The 22,028-nt window shown below is 39.9% G+C and overlaps 1 protein-coding gene and 1 pseudogene across 1 annotated transcript; both read right to left on the bottom strand.

Moving 5' to 3' along the window:
- Window positions 1-8,255: 8,255 nt before the first annotated feature.
- LOC148090474 (endogenous retrovirus group K member 10 Gag polyprotein-like) lies at window positions 8,256-9,827 on the bottom strand. The gene has a single exon (XM_087813364.1). It carries the CDS (start codon window positions 9,825-9,827, stop codon window positions 8,256-8,258), a length of 1,572 nt encoding a protein of 523 aa, XP_087669490.1.
- Window positions 9,828-19,320: 9,493 nt separating this feature from the next.
- Window positions 19,321-21,042, bottom strand: LOC107531120 (adenylosuccinate synthetase isozyme 2 pseudogene; annotated as a pseudogene).
- Window positions 21,043-22,028: the final 986 nt, after the last annotated feature.

The following is a 22,028-nucleotide window of genomic DNA, read 5'->3' as shown; positions in this document are numbered from 1 at the left end:
AAACAAACAAACAAAAAAACAATACCATTTACCATTGCAATTAAAAAATAAGATACCTAGGAATAAACTTAACCAAGGATGTTAAAGACCTGTACTCAGAAAACTAAGTGACACTGAAAAAAGAAATAGAGGAAGATTTAAACAAGTGGAAAATATACCATGCCCATGGATTGGAAGAATTAATATTATTAAAATGTCCATATTACCCAAAGCAATTTATAAATTCAATGCAATTCTTATTAAAATATCAACAGCATATTTCACAGACCTACAACAAATATTTTGAAAATGTATATGGAACCAAATAAGACCCCCCGAAATAGCTGCAGCCATCTTGAAAAAAAAGAACAGAATGGGAAGGATCACATTACCGGTTTTCAAACTGTATTACAAAGCCACTGTAATCAAAAGGCCTGGTATCGGTACAACAACAGGCATATAGATCATTGGAACAGAACAGACCCCAAAAATAAACCCACGCCATTATGGTCAGTTAATATTTGACAAAGGAGGCAAGAGCATACAATGGATTAAAGACAATCTCCTCAATAGGTGGTGCTGGGAAAATTGGACAAATACATGCAAAAAAATGAAACTAGAGCACCAACTTTCACCATACACAAAAATAAACTCAAAATGGATAAAAGATTTAAATATAAGTCATGAAACCATAAAAATTCTGGAAGAAAACATAGGCAGTAAAGTCACAGACATCCCATGTAGTGGAATTTTCACTGATACATCTCCTAGGGCAAGAGAAACAAAGGAAAAAATAAACATATGGGACTACATCAAACTAAAAAGCTTCTGCACAGCAAAAAAAAAACAGCCTCTAAATACAAAGGAACCCCACGGTCTGGGAAAACATATTTGCCAAGGATGTATCTGATAAGGGGCTAATTTCCAAAGTGTACAAAGAACTCATACAACTCAACAAGAGGAAGACAAACTATCCAATTAAAAAATGGGCAAAAGACCTGAATAGACACTTCTCCAAAGAGGACATACAGATGGCTAAGAGACATATGAAAACATGCTCAATGTTCTTATCGATCAGATAGATGCAAATTAAAACCATAATGAGGTACCACTTCATACCTGTAAGAATGGCTACCATCAACAAATCAACAAACGGCTCCTGCCGGCGAGGATTTGGAGAAAGGGGAAGCCTAGTACACTGCTGGTGGGAATGCAGACTGGTGCAACCACTATGGAAAGCAGTATGGATGTTTCTCAAAAAATTGAAAATGGAGCTGCCTTTTGACCCAGTGATTCCATTCCTAGGAATGTATTCTAAGAATCCTGAAACACTAATCAGAAAGAATACATGTACCCCTATGTTCATAGCAGCACAGTTTACAATAGCTAAGATCTGTAAACAGCCCAAGTGCCTATCAGCGGATGCGTAGATAAAAAAGCTGTTGGACATATATACCATGGAATACTATGTAGTTATAAAGAAGAAGAATCTCGTACCCTTTGGGACAGTATGGATGGACCTGGAGAAAATTATGCTAAGTGAAATAAACCAGGCAGAGAAAGAAAAACATCACATGATTTCGCTTATATGTGGAATCTAAAGAACTTAATAAACAGATGAACAGAATAAATTCAATAACATGGAAGCATGGATCAGACTGATGAATGTCAGAGAAATGGAGGAGGGCGGTTCGGTGGAAGGGTGAGAGTAACCAAAGAATTTATATTCATATATGCACAACCCAATGACAGGGACAATGGTGGGGAGAGGGACTTGGGAGGGGGATGGGACGGGGTGGAACGGGTCATTGGGAAGGAAAAAGAATATCTGTAGTATTTGAAATAAAAATAAAATTAAAACTATATATATATATATCTTTATTGATTTCAGCAAGAGGAGGGAGATATAGAAACATCGATAATAAGAGTGTCATTCATTGGTTGCCTCCTGCACGCCTCCCACTGGAGATTGAGCTTCAACCAGGGCATGTGCCCTGATTGTGAATCGAACTGTGATCTCCTGGATCATAGGTCAATGCTCAGCCAATGAGCCAAGCCAGCTGGGCTTTCTGTATTGTGTGTGTGTGTGTGTGTAGTTTATTGAGTGTTCTTAAAACAGTGACTTTGAATTCTGTCATGGGTAGATTGTAGACCTCCATGTCTTTGAGTTTATTTCCTGGAAGATCATTATAATATTTTGGTGGTGAAATGTTTTGTTTTTTTTGTCATGTTCCTTTGAGTTTTGCCTTGCTGTTGTGTTGTTTTGTTTTTAAATTTGTTTTTTTATTGATTTTTACAGAGGGAGGAAAGGAGAGGAACAGAGAGATAAAAACATCCATGAGAGAGAAACATCATTGATCAGCTGTCTCCTGCATGCCCTGTACTGAGGATCCAGTCCACAACCCTGTTATGTGCCCTGACCTGAAATTGAACAAGCAATTTCTTGGTGTATCAGTCAATGCTCAATCACTGAGCAACAATGGCTGGGTGACCTGCTTTGTTGTTTTTGAATTTGAAGTAGCAGTCACCTCCAGTTTTTACTAACTGCCTTTGGAGTAAATATTATCTTTTGTCAGCCTATTGCTGACCTGAGTCTCCTCAAACTTTGTATGAATACACCTGCTCCATGCTTCTTGCTTCCTCTTGTGGCAGAATTTAGGCTTTTATATTTTATTTCCATTCTACAATGTGCCTGGCTGTCTGCTGATAGTCTTTTTTTTTTTCCCCTGAAGGTGGTACTACAGTTAAAGTTTGTGGTTTCTTCAGTGCCAAAAGACTCTGGCCTGCTTTCTGTACTTCCTTTCATTTCCCATTGATCTCCTCCACCTCGCTCCCACCCCCTCAAGCCTTCACCACATTTTTGTCTATGTCCATGGATTATGCAGGTTTTAAATCACACACCATTCTGAGTAGTGCCGGAGCCCGCCGGCAGAGTCGAACAGTCCCGAGGAAGGGGTGAGGATGGAGAAAAGACAGACACAAAAAAGATGGGATCAGGAGGGCTGCAGCTCGCGCCTGCTGCCAGCTGCCAGCCCTGAGCTTATTTTCCAAACTCGTTTTATACCAGCGCTGTTGTTTTTGCTGAACAGCACCCAGTCCTGTTTTCCTCCTGCTTGCCTGATACAAAGTAATTCCTTTAAGGCCATAGGACTGCTCTTTCCGTGTAAACATCCTGCCTCTTGCAGGAGCTCAGACCTTGGTAACTAACCTTGTCTCGGCTTCTAATAGGAACTTTTGGGGGGGATTAAGTCCTTGGCTTGGTATGTGGCTTGACTGTCCCTTAACCCTTCAGGCTGGGGCCAACTTCCTAATAAGCCTTTCTAGAATCTAAGGCTGCAAGCTAAATTAGTATCGCCTTGGTGCCTCAACGTCTGGGTCAGGGAGCAGGGGAGCACATCTGCAGCTCACCCAAGCAGCTCCTCTGTCCCTGGGGCCACAGCAGCTCACCCACATCTCCCAGGGAGCAGGGGAGCACTTCTGCAGCTCACCCAAGCAGCTCCTCTGTGCCTGGGGCCACAACAGCTCACCCACATCTCCCAGGGAGCAGGGGAGCACTTCTGCAGCTCACCCAGGCAGCTCCTCTGTGCCTGGGGCCACAGCAGCTCCCCACATCTCCCCCTTATTTATTACTTTGAGACACCGGTTTCTATTGCCTGCAGGCGCAGCATGTGGAGATCACGGTGAATTTCTTTAATTCCTTTTATACCCAATTTTAGGAAGAGGGGTAAACATAACATTATTGTAAGGATTAAGAAAGCCAAGCAAGCTAGTCCTATAGCTAAATGTGTAACGCTTCCCATGGATGGCACTATGCTAAGGATTTTGTTAATGATGTTCTCTGCTGTTGTCCCTAAGTCTTCATCTAGCTGTGGAGCATTACGAATATCTAAGATCTCCTTGTGTAAACTCTCGATATCTAAGGACACATTACTCTCATGCTAAACCCCTAGGAGATGGTGTTGGATTTTTTCCCTGGGGTGCTCAGTTTTGTTATAGACCTTCTGGGTGACACAGATCCATTTATATCTAGCATGGCAGGTAAAGGAAGTTCTCATTTTTAATGCCTGCACCTCATCCCCTAGATAATTAACTACATCAAATAAGGTGTTAATTCTGTCATTTAACTTGATATCAATGGCCTCCTGAGTTCCTAAGGCCGTGCTCACGTTTTTAGACAGTTGGTTGACTGCATGGGCAGTCTGTACCTCTCTCGTGAGGGTCACGGCAGCAGTGGCAGCTGTGGCAATGAGGGAGGCTAGGGCGGCGATGCCTGCTATCAGGAGACCAACGAATCAGTGCTTCCGTGGTGCTAAAGCATGCACTACCTCTCTCCGCAGTTGGAGTCCCTCATCATGATATCACAGCCCTGACACATTGACAGGCAACATCATAAAGGCGGGCTGTTGCACCACAAAGACCTGAGTACTGGAGGCCACCCCCATTACACAGTTGGCAAGAGAACAGCTGTTGCAGGTCACATTATAGCCCCAATCACTTTTGGTAATGTTTACAGTCCCGATGACAAGCCCCCCCTTGTCCTCGAATCATATCTTTAGCTTCCTTCGCCATCATCTCCAGCTGCCTCCATGTCAGACGCTGCCTTGTCCTGGTCCGATGGGTCCAAGGCTGTTCCTCGAGGCTTAGCTGCTGCATTCCCTCTGTCAGTCGACTGGTTCCCTGCGAACCGCACCAGCCTCTCCAGGAACCACTGCACCACCTCGGGATCCTGTGGGAAAACACAAACATGCCCTCGCCCCCAAATGAGTACTGGGTCTGGACCATGCTACTGCCCCGAGAGCGGATCTTTCCACCACATGAGGGCATAGGTAGACCGAGACTTGGCCTGCCAAAAGCACTGTGCTGCAGAGAGGCCCTGATGGTCCAGAGTTTAAAAAATTAAGTATAAATAAAGTGTGGTTAAGGTAGTTCACTGGACTCAAGGGGTACAGCTCCCCCCTTTTTATTTTTTGTAACTGCAGCTTGAGCATCCAGTGGGCTTGTTCTACTATTCCTTGTCCCTGGGGATTGTAAGGTATGCCCGTGATATGCTTGATTTGTAATTGCTGGCAGAATGTCTGGAACTTTTTGCTGGTGTATCCTGTACCATTGTCAGTTTTGATAGACTTTGGAAGGCCCATGGTGGCAAAGCATCGGAGGCAGTGGGCTTAGCAGCTTCTCCCGCCTGAGCTGTTGCAACCATAAATCCTGAATAAGTGTCTACTGTTACCTGGACGTATTTAAGCCTTCCAAAGTATGGGATATGGGTGACGTCCATTTGCCAGAGGTGATTTGCCATGAGCCCACATGGATTAACCCCATAGTGGGGAACAAGTAAGGTGGTAGGGCACTGCTGACATTGTTTTACAATCTGTCGGGCAGCTTCCCTGGTAATCTTAAATTGCTGCCTGAGACTGTTGCTGTTTTGATGGTGAAGTTTATGGGATTGCTGAGCAAGCTGTTCCTGGGTAACCATGACTTGACGCGTGGCAGCATCAGCTAGCTCATTGCCCAAAGATAAGGGCCCAGGTAAGTTAGTATGGGCCCGAAGGTGGCCAAAGAAACAAGGGTGTTGGCGACCATGAATAACCTGCTGTATATTTCTGAATAAGGTTTGTACCTCACTATTTTGGGTACCTATAAAGGGGACAGTCTCAATCTGCAGCATGGCTCTATAAATGTATTGACTGTCTGTATATATATTGAGGGCTTGAGTTTGGTATTCCTGCAGCATGGCCTCTACGGCTTTCAATTCCACTACTTGCGCTGATGTGGAGCCCGTTGCCCAACTGACTGTGGTTCCGTTGACATAATAAACTGATGGGAGGACCCATCAGTATAAACAGTCAGCGCATGCGGGATAGGGTCAGTAACTACCCATTTCAGGAACACAAATTCATGTTGTGCCACAAATTGAAGTAGCTTATCAGATGGCACATGATTGTTAAGTTGTCCAGAATAGCCAGCTAACGCTGCCCCCCAGGCATCACTATTCTGCAATAACCAATCTACTTGCTGCTTAGTAAAAGGGAGAAAGATGGTTGGGGGTTCCTTTCCTATTAACTTCCTGGATTCCAACCTGATCATTTGTATTAAGGTAGCTATGGTGTCATGGTAGGGCATGAGAACCAGGGCTGGAGACACAAGTAGGTGCAGCCAAAACAAAGGAGCCTTCTGATAAATGACTGCAGTAGGGGTGTCCCGGGTGGGCAAGATGCAAGCCTCCCAGATGGCATGATAGTTGAAATAAGGGGTCTTCTGTTGACCAAGAGCTTCCTCGATTTTGGCCAATGCAGCTCTCCCCTCAGGGGTCAAGTGCCGCTCCGATGTAGGGTCGGCATTCCCCTTGAGGATGTCAAATAAGGGCTTAAGCTCTCCTGTTGTAATTTTTAAATGCAGCCTGATCCAGTTAATGTCCCCAAGCAGTCTCTGGAAGTCATTGAGTGTTTTAAGGTTGTCTTTCCGTAACTCCAGCTTTTGGGGACTAAAGTAATGAGGCTCTAGATGGTAGCCCAAATATTCATATGGTGCCCGCCTTTGCACTTTCTCAGGGGTGATTACAAGGCCCTTAGCAGTCAACCCCTGTTGCAGCTCAGCCTAAGCCGCAAGCAAGGCCCCTTCTTGGGTATGGGCAATAAGAATGTCATCCATGTAATGAATCATATAGACCTCAGGATATTTCTCTCTGGTCTCAGCTAACGCACTAGGAACAAATTTCTGACACAGGGTAGGACTGTTAGCCATGCCCTGGGAGAGCACGAGCCAATGGTATCTTTTCATGGGCTCTTTGAAGTTGACTGAGGGCACACTGAATGCAAATTTTTTGCAGTCTGCTGAATCTAAAGGGATAGTATAAAAACAGTCTTTGAGATCTAAAATGATCTGTAGGTATTCTTTGGAATGGCCATGGGTGAGGGCAATCCAGGCTGTAGAGCCCCCATAAGCTCCATGGTCTCATTGATTCACCTTAAATCTTGTAACAACCTCCATTTCCCTGATTTCTTCCTAACAACAAAAATGGGTGAGTTCCAAGGGGAGTTGGAGGGAGCTATGTGCCCCTTCTCCAGCTGTTCCTGCACCAGCTGCCCTGCAGCCTTTATTTTTTCTTCAGTTAAGGGCCATTGATAAACCCACACAGGTTCCTCAGACTTCCAAGTGATGGGATCTGCGTGGATTGCAAGACGATCAATGACCCCCACTAAAAATACCCTAACCCTGCTCTGTCAGGCCTCTTAGAAGCCACTATGGGATGTTTTATCCCTTGGTTATGCTTTCCCAGCCCCTGAGAGGGCAGTAACCCCTGATCAAGCATCTGCTGAGTAGCTATGGTGTCAGAACTAAAAAGATAGACCCCCATTTGAGCCAGCACATCTCGTCCCCATAGGTTAGTGGGAATGGTAGGGAGTACACAAGGTTGGAACGTTCCTGTGTGCCCTTCATCATCCGTCCAAGTCAACAGGTCCATGCTTTGCTCTGGGCTGCGGGCCTGTCCTATGCCTTGCAGCTGAGTGATAGCTTCCTGAGTAGGCCATTCAGGAGGCCACTGTTGCCTAGAAATCACAGCTATATCAGCCCTTGTATCTAGGAGCCCTTTGAATTTTTGGCCTTGTATACTTAATATCAACTCAGGCTGTTCTAGTCCAATTTCTTGAAGCCAGTAAACATCTGAGGATCCGAAGCCTCGGCTTCCTCTCTGCCTCTGGGACTTAGTTCGCCCCTGTATTACTCGAGGGAGTAATATCAGCTGGGCTAGCCTCTGCCCTGACTGTACTACTGAAATGGTAGAAGGGGAGTGAGCCATGACCTTAATCTCTCCCATATAATCCTCGTCAATGACTCCAAGGGCTACTAATAGCCCTTTCATGGTGCTACTGCTGCGACCCAACAAGATTCCTACCGTCCCTGGCGGCAGAGGCCCATACACCCCAGTGGGCAGGGCCTGCATCCCCATTTCAGGGGGCAATACTGTATAGGAGGTGGAACAGAGGTCCAATCTGGGACTGCCTGGGGTGGCTCGGTAGAGCTGTTGAATGGATTGGTGTCTCGGAGGGTCCCTTCGGGGAGTAAATTCTGGAGTGCCCCATAACATTGTGGCTGGGCCTGGGGTGGGCCCCTCCACCCATTTCCTGGCAGGGGGCATCCTTGAGCATCTTTCTTGGACCTACATTCATTAACCCAGTGATTCCCCTTCTTACACCAAGGGCATAATCCTGGCTCCCGTTTATTTCCTTTCCCCATCCTTTCGGGGAATTTGCGGCGTGCCTTAGGGCAGTCACGCATTAAATGTCCCAGCTGTCTGCAGCTAAAACAGCTGCGCTGGGGACCAGATGTTCTTTTCTTTCTGTCCTCCCACTGCTGTTGTAATCAGAAAGGTTCCCTTTCTTTCTCCAGGGTCTTAGCGCAGCCTGGCAAGCCGAGTTAGCATTCTCATAGGCCAGCTGCTTGACCACAATCATTGCAGCTTCACCGTCCCCAAACATCTTTCCTGCTGTCTGGAGCAACCTTGAGACAAAATCTTGGAACAGCTCATCTGGACCTTGCCGCACCTTAGAGAGATCCTCAGTCTTTCTGCCTGTAGCAGGGAGCTTTTTCCAGGCCTTAGTGGCTGCATTGTTAATCTGGGCATATGCCCTTTGGTTGTAGTTTAACTGATTTTGAGTGTCCCGGTACTGGCCTTCCCCCACCAGCATCTCATATGTAATGGGAATCCCTTGAGCCCTGTTAATCTCTGCAATGGTCTGGCACTGCTCGTAAAACTCTGACTTCCACAATAAATAATCCCCTCTGCTAAGGCAAGCCTTACAGATGCTCTTCCAATCATTGGGAGGCAGAGCGTCTGCCAACATTGCTTCAATCAGAGCCTCGGTGAATGAGGCGGTGGGGCCATATTGAGCACAAGCCACTTTCAATTCCTTCAACTGCTTAAACGAGACAGGTTGGCATACTTGCACCACCTGACCATTTTGCATTTGTTCAAAAATGGGGAAGCACTGGGGAAAACCCTGTAAATCTTCAGCCACAACGGCTGCTTGCCTCATGGTCCACTGGAGGGGGGAGAGACCTTGGCCCCCCTGGCAGCCTACTGGCCAAGGGAGAACAACCTGCAAAGGCCAAAGGCCCCCCTCCCCGGTGAGCTCCACCAGAGGTGGATCTCGCGGCTCAGGATCAAGACCTGCCACTACAGATGGGGCAGGACTGGCCTGCTGCATGGCAGGCCCCAAAGGCACGCTTTGCCCCTCTTGTAGACAGCTATGCAATTTTTGCATCCATACTTGTAGCCCTTGCATTATCGACTCTAAATGTCCTAGCCGTCCTCCAGACCCTTCCTTCTTGGGCTTTTCCTCCATAACCATGAGCCATTCATCCTCCTCGCGGTGTTGAGCCGTGGCATCCCTTAAGTCTGCCTTGTTCCGCTGACGGAGCTCATCGCCATCCTCACTACCCCCATTAACCCGTGCTAAAGCCTCTAAGGCCAGGGGACAAGGATTCTCCGGCAGAGGCTTCTCTCTGTCCTCTGGAGCCGCAGCCCCCGGACCACCGTCCTCTGTGGCTCTCTCCCACCGCTTGCCTTCTGGGTCAAGATGTAGACAGTCCCTAATCAGGGTCCAGAGGGAAAATGTTTCTACCGGCACCTCCGAGGGCCCATGGAACAAATAGTGCGCCTGCAGCTGTTTTCCAACTCGCTGCCATGTTTCCCTGTTATCTGTGCCCTCTTTCGGGAACCAGGGGCAGATCTCCTCTACAAAGCTCAGAAACTTAAATATTTGTGCACTAGTGACCTTATTTTCCCTGGCTTTAAGCATACTTTTCAACACCTGAACGAACAATTCTGTACTATTTCCCTGTCCCATAATTATTTACTCCCGACTGTAAATCAACTGCAATTCGTCGTGCGCCAACCTCTTTTGTTCTCGGACCCGTCCCTTCCGCGACATCCTTCACCAAATCCTTACTCTCAGGTCCCTGTTCAGGCGTCACTTGCCGGAGCCTGCTGGCAGAGTCGAACAGTCCCGAGGAAGGGGTGAGGATGGAGAAAAGACAGACACAAAAAAGATGGGATCAGGAGGGCTGCAGCTCGTGCCTGCTGCCAGCTGCCAGCCCTGAGCTTATTTTCCAAACTCTTTTTATACCAGCGCTGTTGTTTTTGCTGAACAGCACCCAGTCCTGTTTTCCTCCTGCTTGCCCGATACAAAGTAATTCCTTTAAGGCCATAGGACTGCTCTTTCCGTGTAAACATCCTGCCTCTTGCAGGAGCTCAGACCTTGGTAACTAACCTTGTCTCGGCTTCTAATAGGAACTTTTGGGGGGGATTAAGTCCTTGGCTTGGTATGTGGCTTGACTGTCCCTTAACCCTTCAGGCTGGGGCCAACTTCCTAATAAGCCTTTCTAGAATCTAAGGCTGCAAGCTAAATTAGTATCGCCTTGGTGCCTCAACGTCTGGGTCAGGGAGCAGGGGAGCACATCTGCAGCTCACCGAGGCAGCTCCTCTGTGCCTGGGGCCACAGCAGCTCACCCACATCTCCCAGGGAGCAGGGGAGCACTTCTGCAGCTCACCCAAGCAGCCCCTCTGTGCCTGGGGCCACAACAGCTCACCCACATCTCCCAGGGAGCAGGGGAGCACTTCTGCAGCTCACCCAGGCAGCTCTTCGGTGCCTGGGGCCACAGCGGTTCCCCACAGAGTAGAATGATGAAATCTCTCACTGTCCCACTCTGTCCTGCCCAGGATGTGAATCATCCCTTTGTTCAGCATGTCTATGTTGTATCCACTACCTGCCCATTAGTCACTTAGTAGCCATCTGGGTTATCAAATCCATGGTCATAAGATCACGGTGCTTGTGTCCAAGTAACCCTTGTGTTACTTAATAATGATACATTCACATAATTTTTATTACAATATACTTATAATTATTTTATTTTATTATTGTTGTTAATCTCTTACTGTGCTTAATTTATAAATTGCACTGTATCATAAGTATGCATGCATGAGGAAAATCATAGTATATATAAAGTTCTGTACTATCTGTGGTTTTAGGCATCCACTGAAGTCTTGGAACATATCACTTGTGATGAGGGGATTAATTGGTTTACAGAGCTTCAAAAGATAGAGTCAGTATTTATGATACAATTAATTTAAAAACGTGTTTTGATCAAGTGGAAGATATGATGTTGTGAATTGGCACTCAAAGAAAGTTGTTAAGAGGACATTGCCCCAGTGCAATGAACTGAATTGTGCTCTCCACCCCCAATTCATATGTTGAAACCCTAGACCCCAGGGTGACTGCATTTAGAGATAGAGCCCTTAAAAGGTCATAAGAGTGGGACCCTAATATGAAAGGATTATTGGCCTTATAAGAAGAGGAAGGCAGCACTCCCCAGAAGCAAACCCAGCCAAACCACTATACTGGGCTTTCTAGCATACAAAACTGTTAGAAAATTAATATCTCTTGTTTTAGTCACCCAGTTTATGATTTTTACTATGGCAGCCCAAGTTGATGAATATACCCAGGAAGAAGTGATGGCTCCTTAGGAAGCTACTGGTTAGTCCCAATGACTAGGCAGTGGGAAAGTGAAAACTGTTTCCATGTGCCCCAAAACTAGCAATGGGGCCTGAACAGTCCAGCAAAGGTTGCCACAAATCACAAACACTTGCCATGTCCCCTTTTAATGATGGTTTTGGCTTTATTTCATTTGGTTTTGTTTTATATTTTCTTGTGTGTCTGTGGGCAGGAGGGAATTAGTTTCGCTTTGGTTTGTTTGTTATATATAAAAACAGAAGTATTTCCATTGGATAAATTGTTGGTATTTCAGCCATTTTGTTTTATAAAAATTATCTTGATGAAACATGGAAGAAAATCAACACTAAAGATAAAAAATATATTCTTCAACTTGTATAAAGCAAAAAAAAGTATTTTTAAAAATAAATAATATTTGAGTCTTTATAATACCATGAAATAGACTAGTTGGTAACATTCAGGAAAATATGGAATCCCAGTTATTAATGTTTTGTCAGAACACACTTTCAAAAATGTTATGACAATGAATTGAAAAGAAAAGTTCGACAAAACAAATGTAATTCCATTTCTCATGTTGATCTATACAGAAGAGTCTAGCTGGTATTGGTTTCACCTCCAGTATTTTATCTCCATATATACCATTGTGATTCTAGTAAGACAGTGAAACTGTATGAAACATAGCAAACATAATAGAAACAGTGCCAAATCTTGACTGAAATTTAAACTGTGTATAGAAAATGAAAAATAACCTTTTCTCTGTTATACATTTAAGAAAACATTGTTTTAAATTCAATACTTAGGATTTAATAAGAAAATAATCAATTATTCATATTAGAAACATTAATTTTTACCACTGGTGCATTAGATATTGAAATTTAGCATCAATATTTATAACTGATCTATGGTAATTTTTCACAATAAAATAAACAGGTTAAACAGTTTTAAAATTGATCTTAATGTTGTTGTAAATGAAAAAAGGTCAATCAAATTTCAGTAACCACATATAATTCACATGGATCTAGCCTTAAATTGGGATAACTATTATTTTATTTAGAAAATAACATCAATAACAAAGTGATAAAATTTTATTTTTATATCTTCTTATGTCAAAATGATAATAAATTTAGAAACAGTTCTTTCTCAGTAGTTTATCAGATATACCGAATGAGCTGAAGTGGTTAAAATGCTGGTTTAGAATATGGTTGCTTAATAACCATACGTTACACATGTAGCTAATGAATAAAACTTTGTATTTAATCTTAAAAATTATTTACTTGCAATATGTTACTATCTAATTAAACAAGATCTCTCCAATGTTCCATTAAAGATTATTAGTGTCTTCTCCCACATGAGGGATCCTCATACAATATTATCAACTTTAAAGGCATATAGCAATTGAGAGAGGTTAAGGTTTCATAATGAAATTTGATAAAGAATAGCTATCCCTTTTATAACAATGTAAATGGAAATAATAATGTATAATCTGTAGTTCAGGTTTGCACTTAACTGTTTAATTATTTAGAGAGCAAAATAACTGTTACTGTTTCAACTTTAACAGCAGAGATTGTTCTTCCCTTCTGAAACTGGAGATAAATCTGATCTCAATATGTAAGTCTTCACCTACCCCCAGTTTCTTACTACTCATTTTCTTATTTTACTTATCTGCTCTTTGTCACAGACACTACTTATTTTTATAAAAGCCAATGGGCAACTTTCATATAACAGCACGTGGTCACCTACATAAGATTCTAGTCCACAGTTGATTTATGAACCTCTGTACCACTCAGTAAATTAGCTTTACCAGGAAAAGCCTTAAAGCTTGGGGATATCCTTAGGAATAAAGATAATTATAGTCTTCATTCAAGGCAAATGTTCATAACAGTCTTTTCCTTTAATGCTTACAATGATGACCTTCTTGAAAAATGAGCACAAAGTCTCATCCCAACTTGTTCTCTTGGCCTAGTACCAGCAGGAGCTTTGCCAAATGGAAGCTATTTAGACTCTATTTTATTTGTGTGACTTTCCCAGCTGCCTTTCACTCAGTTAAAGAATAATACATTCAGCCAACCATTCTGAAGGTTCTAGAGAGGAGGTGCATTATTTTCTTTATAAGGGATCCAGGCTGGGTAGAAAGCCATACAGGGCAGTTGGGAAAAATCTATCTTCCTGGGACAGCCTCTCTGAGTCCTTTCTGATACACTGACTTCTGACATCTGTTCAAATCTTTCATGTTTTTCTGAGACCCTATAACATTCTTTGAACCATGTATTGTATTCTACTTGTGTGTGTGACATACAGTAATAATTTCTGCTGAAACTAGTCTCACTGATATTAAGAAAAAACAGATTTTATATAACTTTTTATCCTCCATTAAATGTCACACAGTAGTTAGCAAATAGTGTATTCAAAGATATATCTTTTCCCTCAGCTAATAATTTTAGCATTTTGTTGAATATCCTGCATTATTTTTATTAAACTCATATGTGTATATCTTATGTTCCTAATCAATAACAGGTTTCTGAAGAGCAGTGCTTCTTTTTTATATCCAGAGGTCTCACATAGGACTGTTTACAAAGAGGGTGTTAAAAAAAAAAGTGTAGCCTTGGCCACTGTGACTTGGTTGGAGCATCTTGCAGTACATTGAAAGGTCTCAGGTTCCACTTCCAGTCAGGGCACATACAAAGGTTGCGGGTTTGATTCCTGGTTAGGGTGCATACTGGAGGCAACTGATTGATGTTTCTCTCTCTCTTTCTCTTTCCCTCTCCCTCTCTCTCTTAAAAAAATCAATTAAAACATATCCTCAGGTGAGGATTTTTAAAAATACATGGATTATTTGCTTACAGAAGTTTTAGAGAGTTGTTCAAAGTCATAAATTGTTAAAAATAACTGAAATTTAAACCCAAGCTAACTGTAAAGGTTATTCAGTTAACACTAAAAATACTGCCAGATTTTTTAACACCCTCTTTAAAATAAGGCATCTCTGATCTCACTGACTTTCTATGAAGTTTCCTTTTTCTAAATGTACCTAAAATCTGATTCAATAAATCATAATTTCTAGCATACTTATATTCTTTGATGCCTGTCTTTCCCAATTCTTGCAGCAACCTGTATTAGAGCATGATACTTATGACAAGAGAATTGTGAAATTTTAAAGGAGTTCTTATAGTTTCTTTGCTGAGTCTTCTCACTTATATGTGGAATCTAAAGAACTTAATAAACTGATAGACAGAAATGACTCAATGACATCGAAACAAGGATCAGACTGACGAATCTCAGAGGGATAGAGGGGGGCAGGTGGGTGGAGGGAGAGAGATTAATCAAAGAATTTATATGCATATATGCATAACCCAAGGACACAGACAATGGTGTGGTGAGGGACTGAGGAGGGGCATGAGGTGGGGTGGAATGGGTCAATGGGGAGAAAAAGAGACATCTGTAATATTTTGAACAATAAAAAAAGCATGAAACATAAAAAAGTTGTATTGAATATTATGTTTTGTGAAAGATTTTGCATATTATTCTTGCTGAAATATGTTTATTGTGTTTGAAGAATAATTACAGTAATTTGTCATCTTCACTCTAGGTAGTCACTTTTTCCATTATAGATATCACTAACTTAACTTACATGAAAGACAGAAGCAGCTATCATTTTTTCTTCTTTTCATTTTCTAGAGTTACTCTGTGAAATTAGTGTGTGTGTGTGTGTTAGAAGAGATGATGGAATTTGGAGTTTTTGTCTGTGGGAAACTAAGCATGTTTGTGCATAGCCCAATTGCTTAATTGAATCAAATCATTTACTTTTCAAAAAAAAAAAATCATTTTATTGTTGAGAGTATTACAGATGTCCTCCATTTTCTTCCTTTGCCATCCCCCACCCATCTCTCATCCCACTCCAGGTCTTCATAGATAATCTACTGCCCAGTGAAACCTAAACCAGTAACAAAAGATGTTAATCTTCATCTTAAAATAGTTCCTTCTGTTGAGATCCACAGGCTGCCTTAGCAGCTGGTTATTTCAGCACTTTTTTTGCATACAATTTTGAAAACAAATCTACCCATTCTATCATAAAGATTGGAATTGCTGTTCTCATAGCAGGAATTATTGCTGCTCTTGACATTATCCTATTTTTGGTAACATTTGGAAAAGAATATTGGTTACTTGCAATGGAGACCTGTGAAAGTTTTGACTCTACCAATGGGACTTTGGATATTGAAGAAGAGGTGAACAGAAATCCTAGGAATGCACTTTTAAAAAATTATGGAATTTCAAGTAACAAGTAAAGAAAACTTGTTTTTCCAGAATTGACATGCTAGCAGTGTGAGGTGATTCTTTGGGTTTTAATCTGAATAGATTTTCTCTTTAAACTTTGTAAATATTTTCTAGGATGGATTTGTAAATTAAAGATACAAAACACAGGGTTATCCTCATAGGAAAGGGTGGTATATGAAGTCAGATGTCTAACAAGCAGCTTGAATGAATCCTGTTGCACATTTGTATGTCAAGACTGATATTCTCACACTAAAACCTAGTAATCTTGATTATTAGCTTGAAACATGTTTTATTGTTGTGAATTTGGGTTAAGTCACTTTACCCAATTAGAACTAAAGGTTGGCTTTGCCAGAAAAAATATATGTTAATAGTTGGACTAAAAAAGCTAAAGTAAAAATTGAGAGGAAAATAAGTGCAAACATTTCTAATCATTAAATAAACCTGAAACATTGTTTTTCTAGACAAGATCTCATGACGAAAAAAATATGTCCCTTTCGAGACTGCTGAAAATTACTTTTGCTTTGTTATAACTTTAGTCCAATAAAAAAGGGTATTTTATGGAAAAGTTTACTTTTGAAACAAAACCTTTTTTTCAAACTTCAATGGCTGTAAGCTCAAATATATGCATGTTACACAAATACCATTCACTCTTAAATAATTATAATTGTTCTTACAACATCTTATAAAAAAAAATTTGCCCTATGAAATGATTCTCCAGTAAAGAAGAAAAGCTATTGCACCTCTTAAAAAGTCAATATCACAGAGCTAGCTGGCAACCTAAAACAAATTCTTTGGATTCTTCTGTGTGAGGAGTGTGGAAATGCTCAAGTCTTGTTTCTCAGAAAATTCAAACATTAACTAAATTTTTCTCACATGTCATCATTTGTTTTGTATTTCATTTCTCTTTAAGAGAGGTTTCCATTTCTGAAGTTTCTAACTACTTTATGCTCTTCACCACCCCACTCAAGATTATTAAAAACTTGCTGCCAGCTAAAGCTCTGATTTACTTATCCATGGGTTAAATTGATTTCTAATAGTAGATTCAGGCTGCATTAATCTTGGCTGGAGGGAGGTTTTTTAGGCAAACATCTTCTTGATATCTGTGATACCATACTACTCAGGCTGCCATGTACTCCATTTTCATCTATTATTAGTTAGAAACCCTAGATAGGAACTGCCAGTCTTCTTTCTGGACCAGTACTGTATTTCTAAAAACAGCACTTTAAGACAACAAATACAATCCTAGAGTGTTAGAACTGGAAGTGATCTTAGAAATCATCTTGTCCAAGCTTTAATAAGCACCAGTCACCTCAATACCCAACCAGTCCTCTTTTCATTATCCTAAGTTGATGACATGGTTTACCAAATCTTTTGTATCTAAAACAACCAGTACATTTACTAACACACATTTGATTCTTAGTAAGCATTTGATGAATGAGTTATACTGATAAGGAAATTGATGTTTAAAAAGGAAAAGTATTAGGAGGAACACTTGGTAAAGTATATGATTGTCTAACCACTATGCTGTACAACTGAAACTAATACAAAATAATATTGAATATAAACTGTAATTTAAAAATTTATAAATTTAAAAAAATAACAAAGTAAATTCACAATAAAAGAAGTGACTTAAGTCCACAGAACTAGTGAATGAGAAACAACTAAAACCTAGGTTGCTCTCTGTCTCAGTTCAGTGTTCTATTCACTGTTCCCTAATAATTTCATTACTTCTGGGTATGTGATATATTTCTACATGTGTATAAGAAGCAAATATCAGATCTGGAGCTTATGTCTCATAACAGGAAGTGATAATTAGCAAATCAATTATTCATTTAACACTTCCATTGTCCCTATAATAATTAATTTGTTGTAATGAAGGCATCTCCATGCCTACAAAAGTATAAATCCTTATCAGTAAGAGAGAAAATGAGTTTATATTTGTACATTTCATATACATGACTTCTTAGCAATCATTTAAATTCATAATCTTTTTTTTGTAACCAAAGTTGTCAGACAAATATAAAAATATAATTTAAAGTAGCAAATATTTTAATTATAGAAGTATGAAAAGAAGCCTTATTGATTATTATAGTAATCATTATTCTGAACTCTATGCCATTTCCATATTAAAAATAATATTTAGAATGGTACTTGCTGGAAATAAAAAAAAATTAAAGTAATGAATCAGAAGATACAAACAGAGTTTACTTAATTCATTTATTTGTATTTTCACATAAAGAGTTATGCAGGATAGGAAGCTAGTATTACTCTTGTGTGGAGAAAGCAGATAACAACATGAGGACACAATGTTATATACATAAGCTTTTGCTTTCCATCAACATATAACATAATCTTTTTTTGTTTAATAGAAATATCTGGTTCTTTTAAATCAACTATTGATGGTATAATAAAATGAATTTAAGTAACACCTAATTTAAGCATTTAAATTAGTTCACTGGAGGATAATCTACAACACAATATGTTAGGCTTAGTTATTAAAATAACACCTCTTTTTTTTCCATGAAAAGAGAAATAAAGGCATGGCCAACAATTTCAGTTCATTTGGACACTTACAGATGACTTTGTAAGCATCTGGCAGGCACAATGTTGAAAAATCAATCCACTAGATTTGGAAGCTGTGGTAAGATAAAATAGGAAAGCTATATATTTTGGAGTTAGTATCCGAAATTAAAGATAAATATTCACCAAACATCACAATAGATCTTTTAATGACTTTTTTTTTTTTTTTAACATTAAGAGCATTGTTTTAGGGAACACCTTTGCTCTTTGAACAATACATGTTCAATGTATTAAGTAATTTATAGAAAGACATGAGTTTTGTGTTCTGTACAAATTAAAGGACCGATGAATATATATCACTCTCAGCCAAAGCTCACATTTGAAATGGTCTCAGCAGAAAATAAACAGTTCACAATTTTTAAAAAAGATTTAAATATTGATTTTTAGAGAGAGAGGAAGGGAGAGGGAGAAACATCAATGTGCAAGTGAAACGTAGATCCCCTGCCTCCTGCATGCTCCCTACTGGGGATGGAGCCCACGAACTGAGCATGTGCCCTAGCTAGGAATCGAACCTGCCACCTTTTGCTGCATGGGACAATGCTCAACCAACTGAGCCACACTGGCCAGGGCAATAGTTAACAATTTAAACAGAATTTATAACATTATAAAAGTTTACAGAACTCCTCTCATCATTTTTTCAAACAGCAAAAATTACAATGACAGAACTGAATGATCAGAATGTAAAAATATTTGTGCAAAAGTAATTAATTGTGCTTACCACTTAATAGAGGTAAAACTTATGAACACAAAATGGCAACAATGAAGAAAAACTACATTGAAAGCAATTTTATTTTAGATTTCAAACAACATGGATTACACTATTACTAAACATTAAAGAAAAAGCAGCACCACGAGGAGCAGGAGCAACAGATGATTTCATCAATTACGCCAACCAAGGAAGCTGACACTGAAATATGCCAAATCTTGCCTCCACACCAGCCACTCATTAAAAAAGGCTGAAAACAACTGTAGGGCTTACAACTCACTTCAATGTCTTTATTCTTGAAATTTGTAGATCATAAATGAAATATTTAAGAAAATCTTTTTCCCCCCTCTTAAGGAGTATTTCTTGCATCACTGGAAATCCATAGAAGAGATGAATCATAGATTCTCTGGACTTCCCAACACCAATCCATTTAACTAGAATTTGAAGCTCGTCTTCAATAAATCAAACATAATTTTGTACATTAACAGGTAGTTCTTCAAATGTTCTTGCATTTGATATGTCTGTGTTCCATTCTGGAAGAGTCTTATATTGAACTTCAACTTTAATACCTTTTGGTTTGCTGGGAAATCAGATATAATTTCATCATCTAACTTGTAAGCAATTCCAACTTTGATTTCCAAACATATCCAAACATGTCAAAATATCAAATTTGGTAAGTGCCAATGCAGTAAAATCCGTTAGTAATACGAGCATATTTAAGCAAAATAATATCAAACCAACCACACCTTCTTTTCCTTCCAGTAGTTACAACAAACTCTCCACCCTTTGTAATAATTCTCCAATTTCATTGTCTTGTTCTGTAAACAAGGCACCAATGCCAACTCTAGTTGTGTAAGCTTTCAAAACTCCATATGCTTCTCCAACATTGTGAAGGAGCATATCCAATTCAGTACAAACACCAACAATTGCACTTTCTACAAGGATTTTCTTTGGTGTTCCATGTAGGACCTCATATGGGAAACAGACTCCATCTCTCACCATTGGTTTAATCTTCTCCATATAACCCTTAAATTTTTGTAGTTAACTTTCATGTCTATTACTAAAATGGGGTATATGGATTTGTACTAGTTTGCCAGAGCTTTGAACCTCTCAGAGAAGCTAACAAAATCAGAAACAAGAGCACACATCCTGAGACCACTCTGAGCAGCTTTGGAAGAATAAACTGTTCCAATGCCCTTTTTTGTGGTACCCAAACTCTTTCCTGCTCGTTCTTGTCTCTCTTGTTCCTGGATACCATCAGCTGCTCAGTGAAAATCAAATATAATACAAGCTCTATCAGATATGATAAGCCTTTTCCCCCAACCTTTCAGACCTTTTCATTTTTGAACATTTTTTCCCACTTCCTCAAATAATCTTGGTAGATGGATTAACACACCATTTCTAATAAATGCAGTAACATTTGGATTAATTATCCCACTGCGTAAAAGATGAAAATCACATTGCACAGAATCTACAGCAACTGTATGACCGGCATTATTTCCTCCCTGATGAATCTGAAGTGGCCATGGGACATCCTCTGTGGTGGGCAGAACATCAGCTCCTCAGAGATATCCACATCCAATTCCCTAGATCTATGGTCTATTATCACATTTTGTTGATTCACGGGGCTCAACAAGACAGAATCTAATATCGACAGCACCAGCAAAGAGGGATCGAAGAATGAAGACTTCATAGCCAACCAAGGTGGATCACAAAGTATCTAACATATCTTGTTGAGCAATAATAATTGAGGCACAGAGAAAGAAATAGAAAAACACTGATCCACAGCTAATTTCCTATTTTACATTAGTTAGCAATTCCTACCCATATTCTCCTCCTGTAATGCACAACTAATTATCACTTTAAGCAGATGGAACAATAGACAAATTTTATCTGTAGCTCCTTTCCTGGTTGGCCACTGTCGAACTTAAGGATTCTCAAGCCACCACATGCTATAGAATTACCTGGTAGATTTTTCTGAAGTAGTTTTCTGGCCATCACTGCTCAGTGAGTTTGAGTGAATGAGTCTAAGTCTAGTAATCCACATTTTAACATTTGTATCTCAACCATGCTCTTCTATACTATATGGCAAAAATGAATATATGAAAAAGAAAGGTTGGAGAACATACCCAGTATAAAGTTTAGAGATTTGGAGAAATATCAAAAGATATTTTTACATTGACTAAGTACATTAATCATATGAAATAGTTCAATTCTTTTAGTTTTCACTCATATAGTTCACTTGGAGCTGTACTGAAGATTCCAGTTTTATAATATCATTTTCTTTAGAGTTATATAAAATTGTAAGATTACACAAGCATTCATAACTTATATTTAAATGGCGTAAGAGAATGAACTATTGAATGTCCTTCAAACATTTAGAAACACACATTTACATGAGGAAAACTAACCTATTAGTTAAATTGAGCTACCTAAGGACTAATAGGCATGCACATTATTAAAGACTAGTTTAAATAACTATGTACTTGAAAATAATAAAACTGTATTACTTAAAATATGTCTTTTAGTCTAAGCTTTCTACTAGTTAATCCAGCCTTAATTTGTACTCTTCAAGATAAGTGAGGCTTGACTGTTCAAATCTGATCTTCCTAGTCAAACCACTTTAAAAAATGTAAACAGTAGAGATACCTGAGCTATAAAAATTTTCAATGTATCTCTGTTTCTTAGTCATTTTTCTAGTCAGATCAGTCAAAGGAACAACATAAATGGTGCCACTTCCGGATCTTAACTCATTGTCTGTGACTACAGAAAAGTGTTATGATTGTTAAGTTAAAGTTAAAGTGTATAGTTCTCTAAGCTATTATCTAGGGATCATATAGAATAAATATATAATTTTAAGGATAATAAACATTTTAAACTGTACATTTTAGTGGGAAAATTGCTTAATTGATGTTATCCTTTTAAGAACACTAATCCCTCAATCACGTTGCACAAAATCAATGGGTTCTCAGGTCCTTCTACAA

Source organism: Miniopterus natalensis, chromosome X (assembly GCF_054644295.1).
Source record: "Miniopterus natalensis isolate mMinNat1 chromosome X, mMinNat1.hap1, whole genome shotgun sequence".
NCBI classification, from domain to species: Eukaryota; Metazoa; Chordata; class Mammalia; order Chiroptera; family Miniopteridae; genus Miniopterus; species Miniopterus natalensis.
The sequence above is the reverse complement of the archived record's forward strand: the minus strand, read 5'-3'. Positions and strand labels throughout refer to the sequence as shown.

Excerpts from the sequence above, each read along its gene's own strand:
- LOC148090474 (XM_087813364.1), bottom strand. The coding sequence starts at position 9,827 with ATGGGACAGGGAAATAGTACAGAATTGTTCGTTCAGGTGTTGAAAAGT.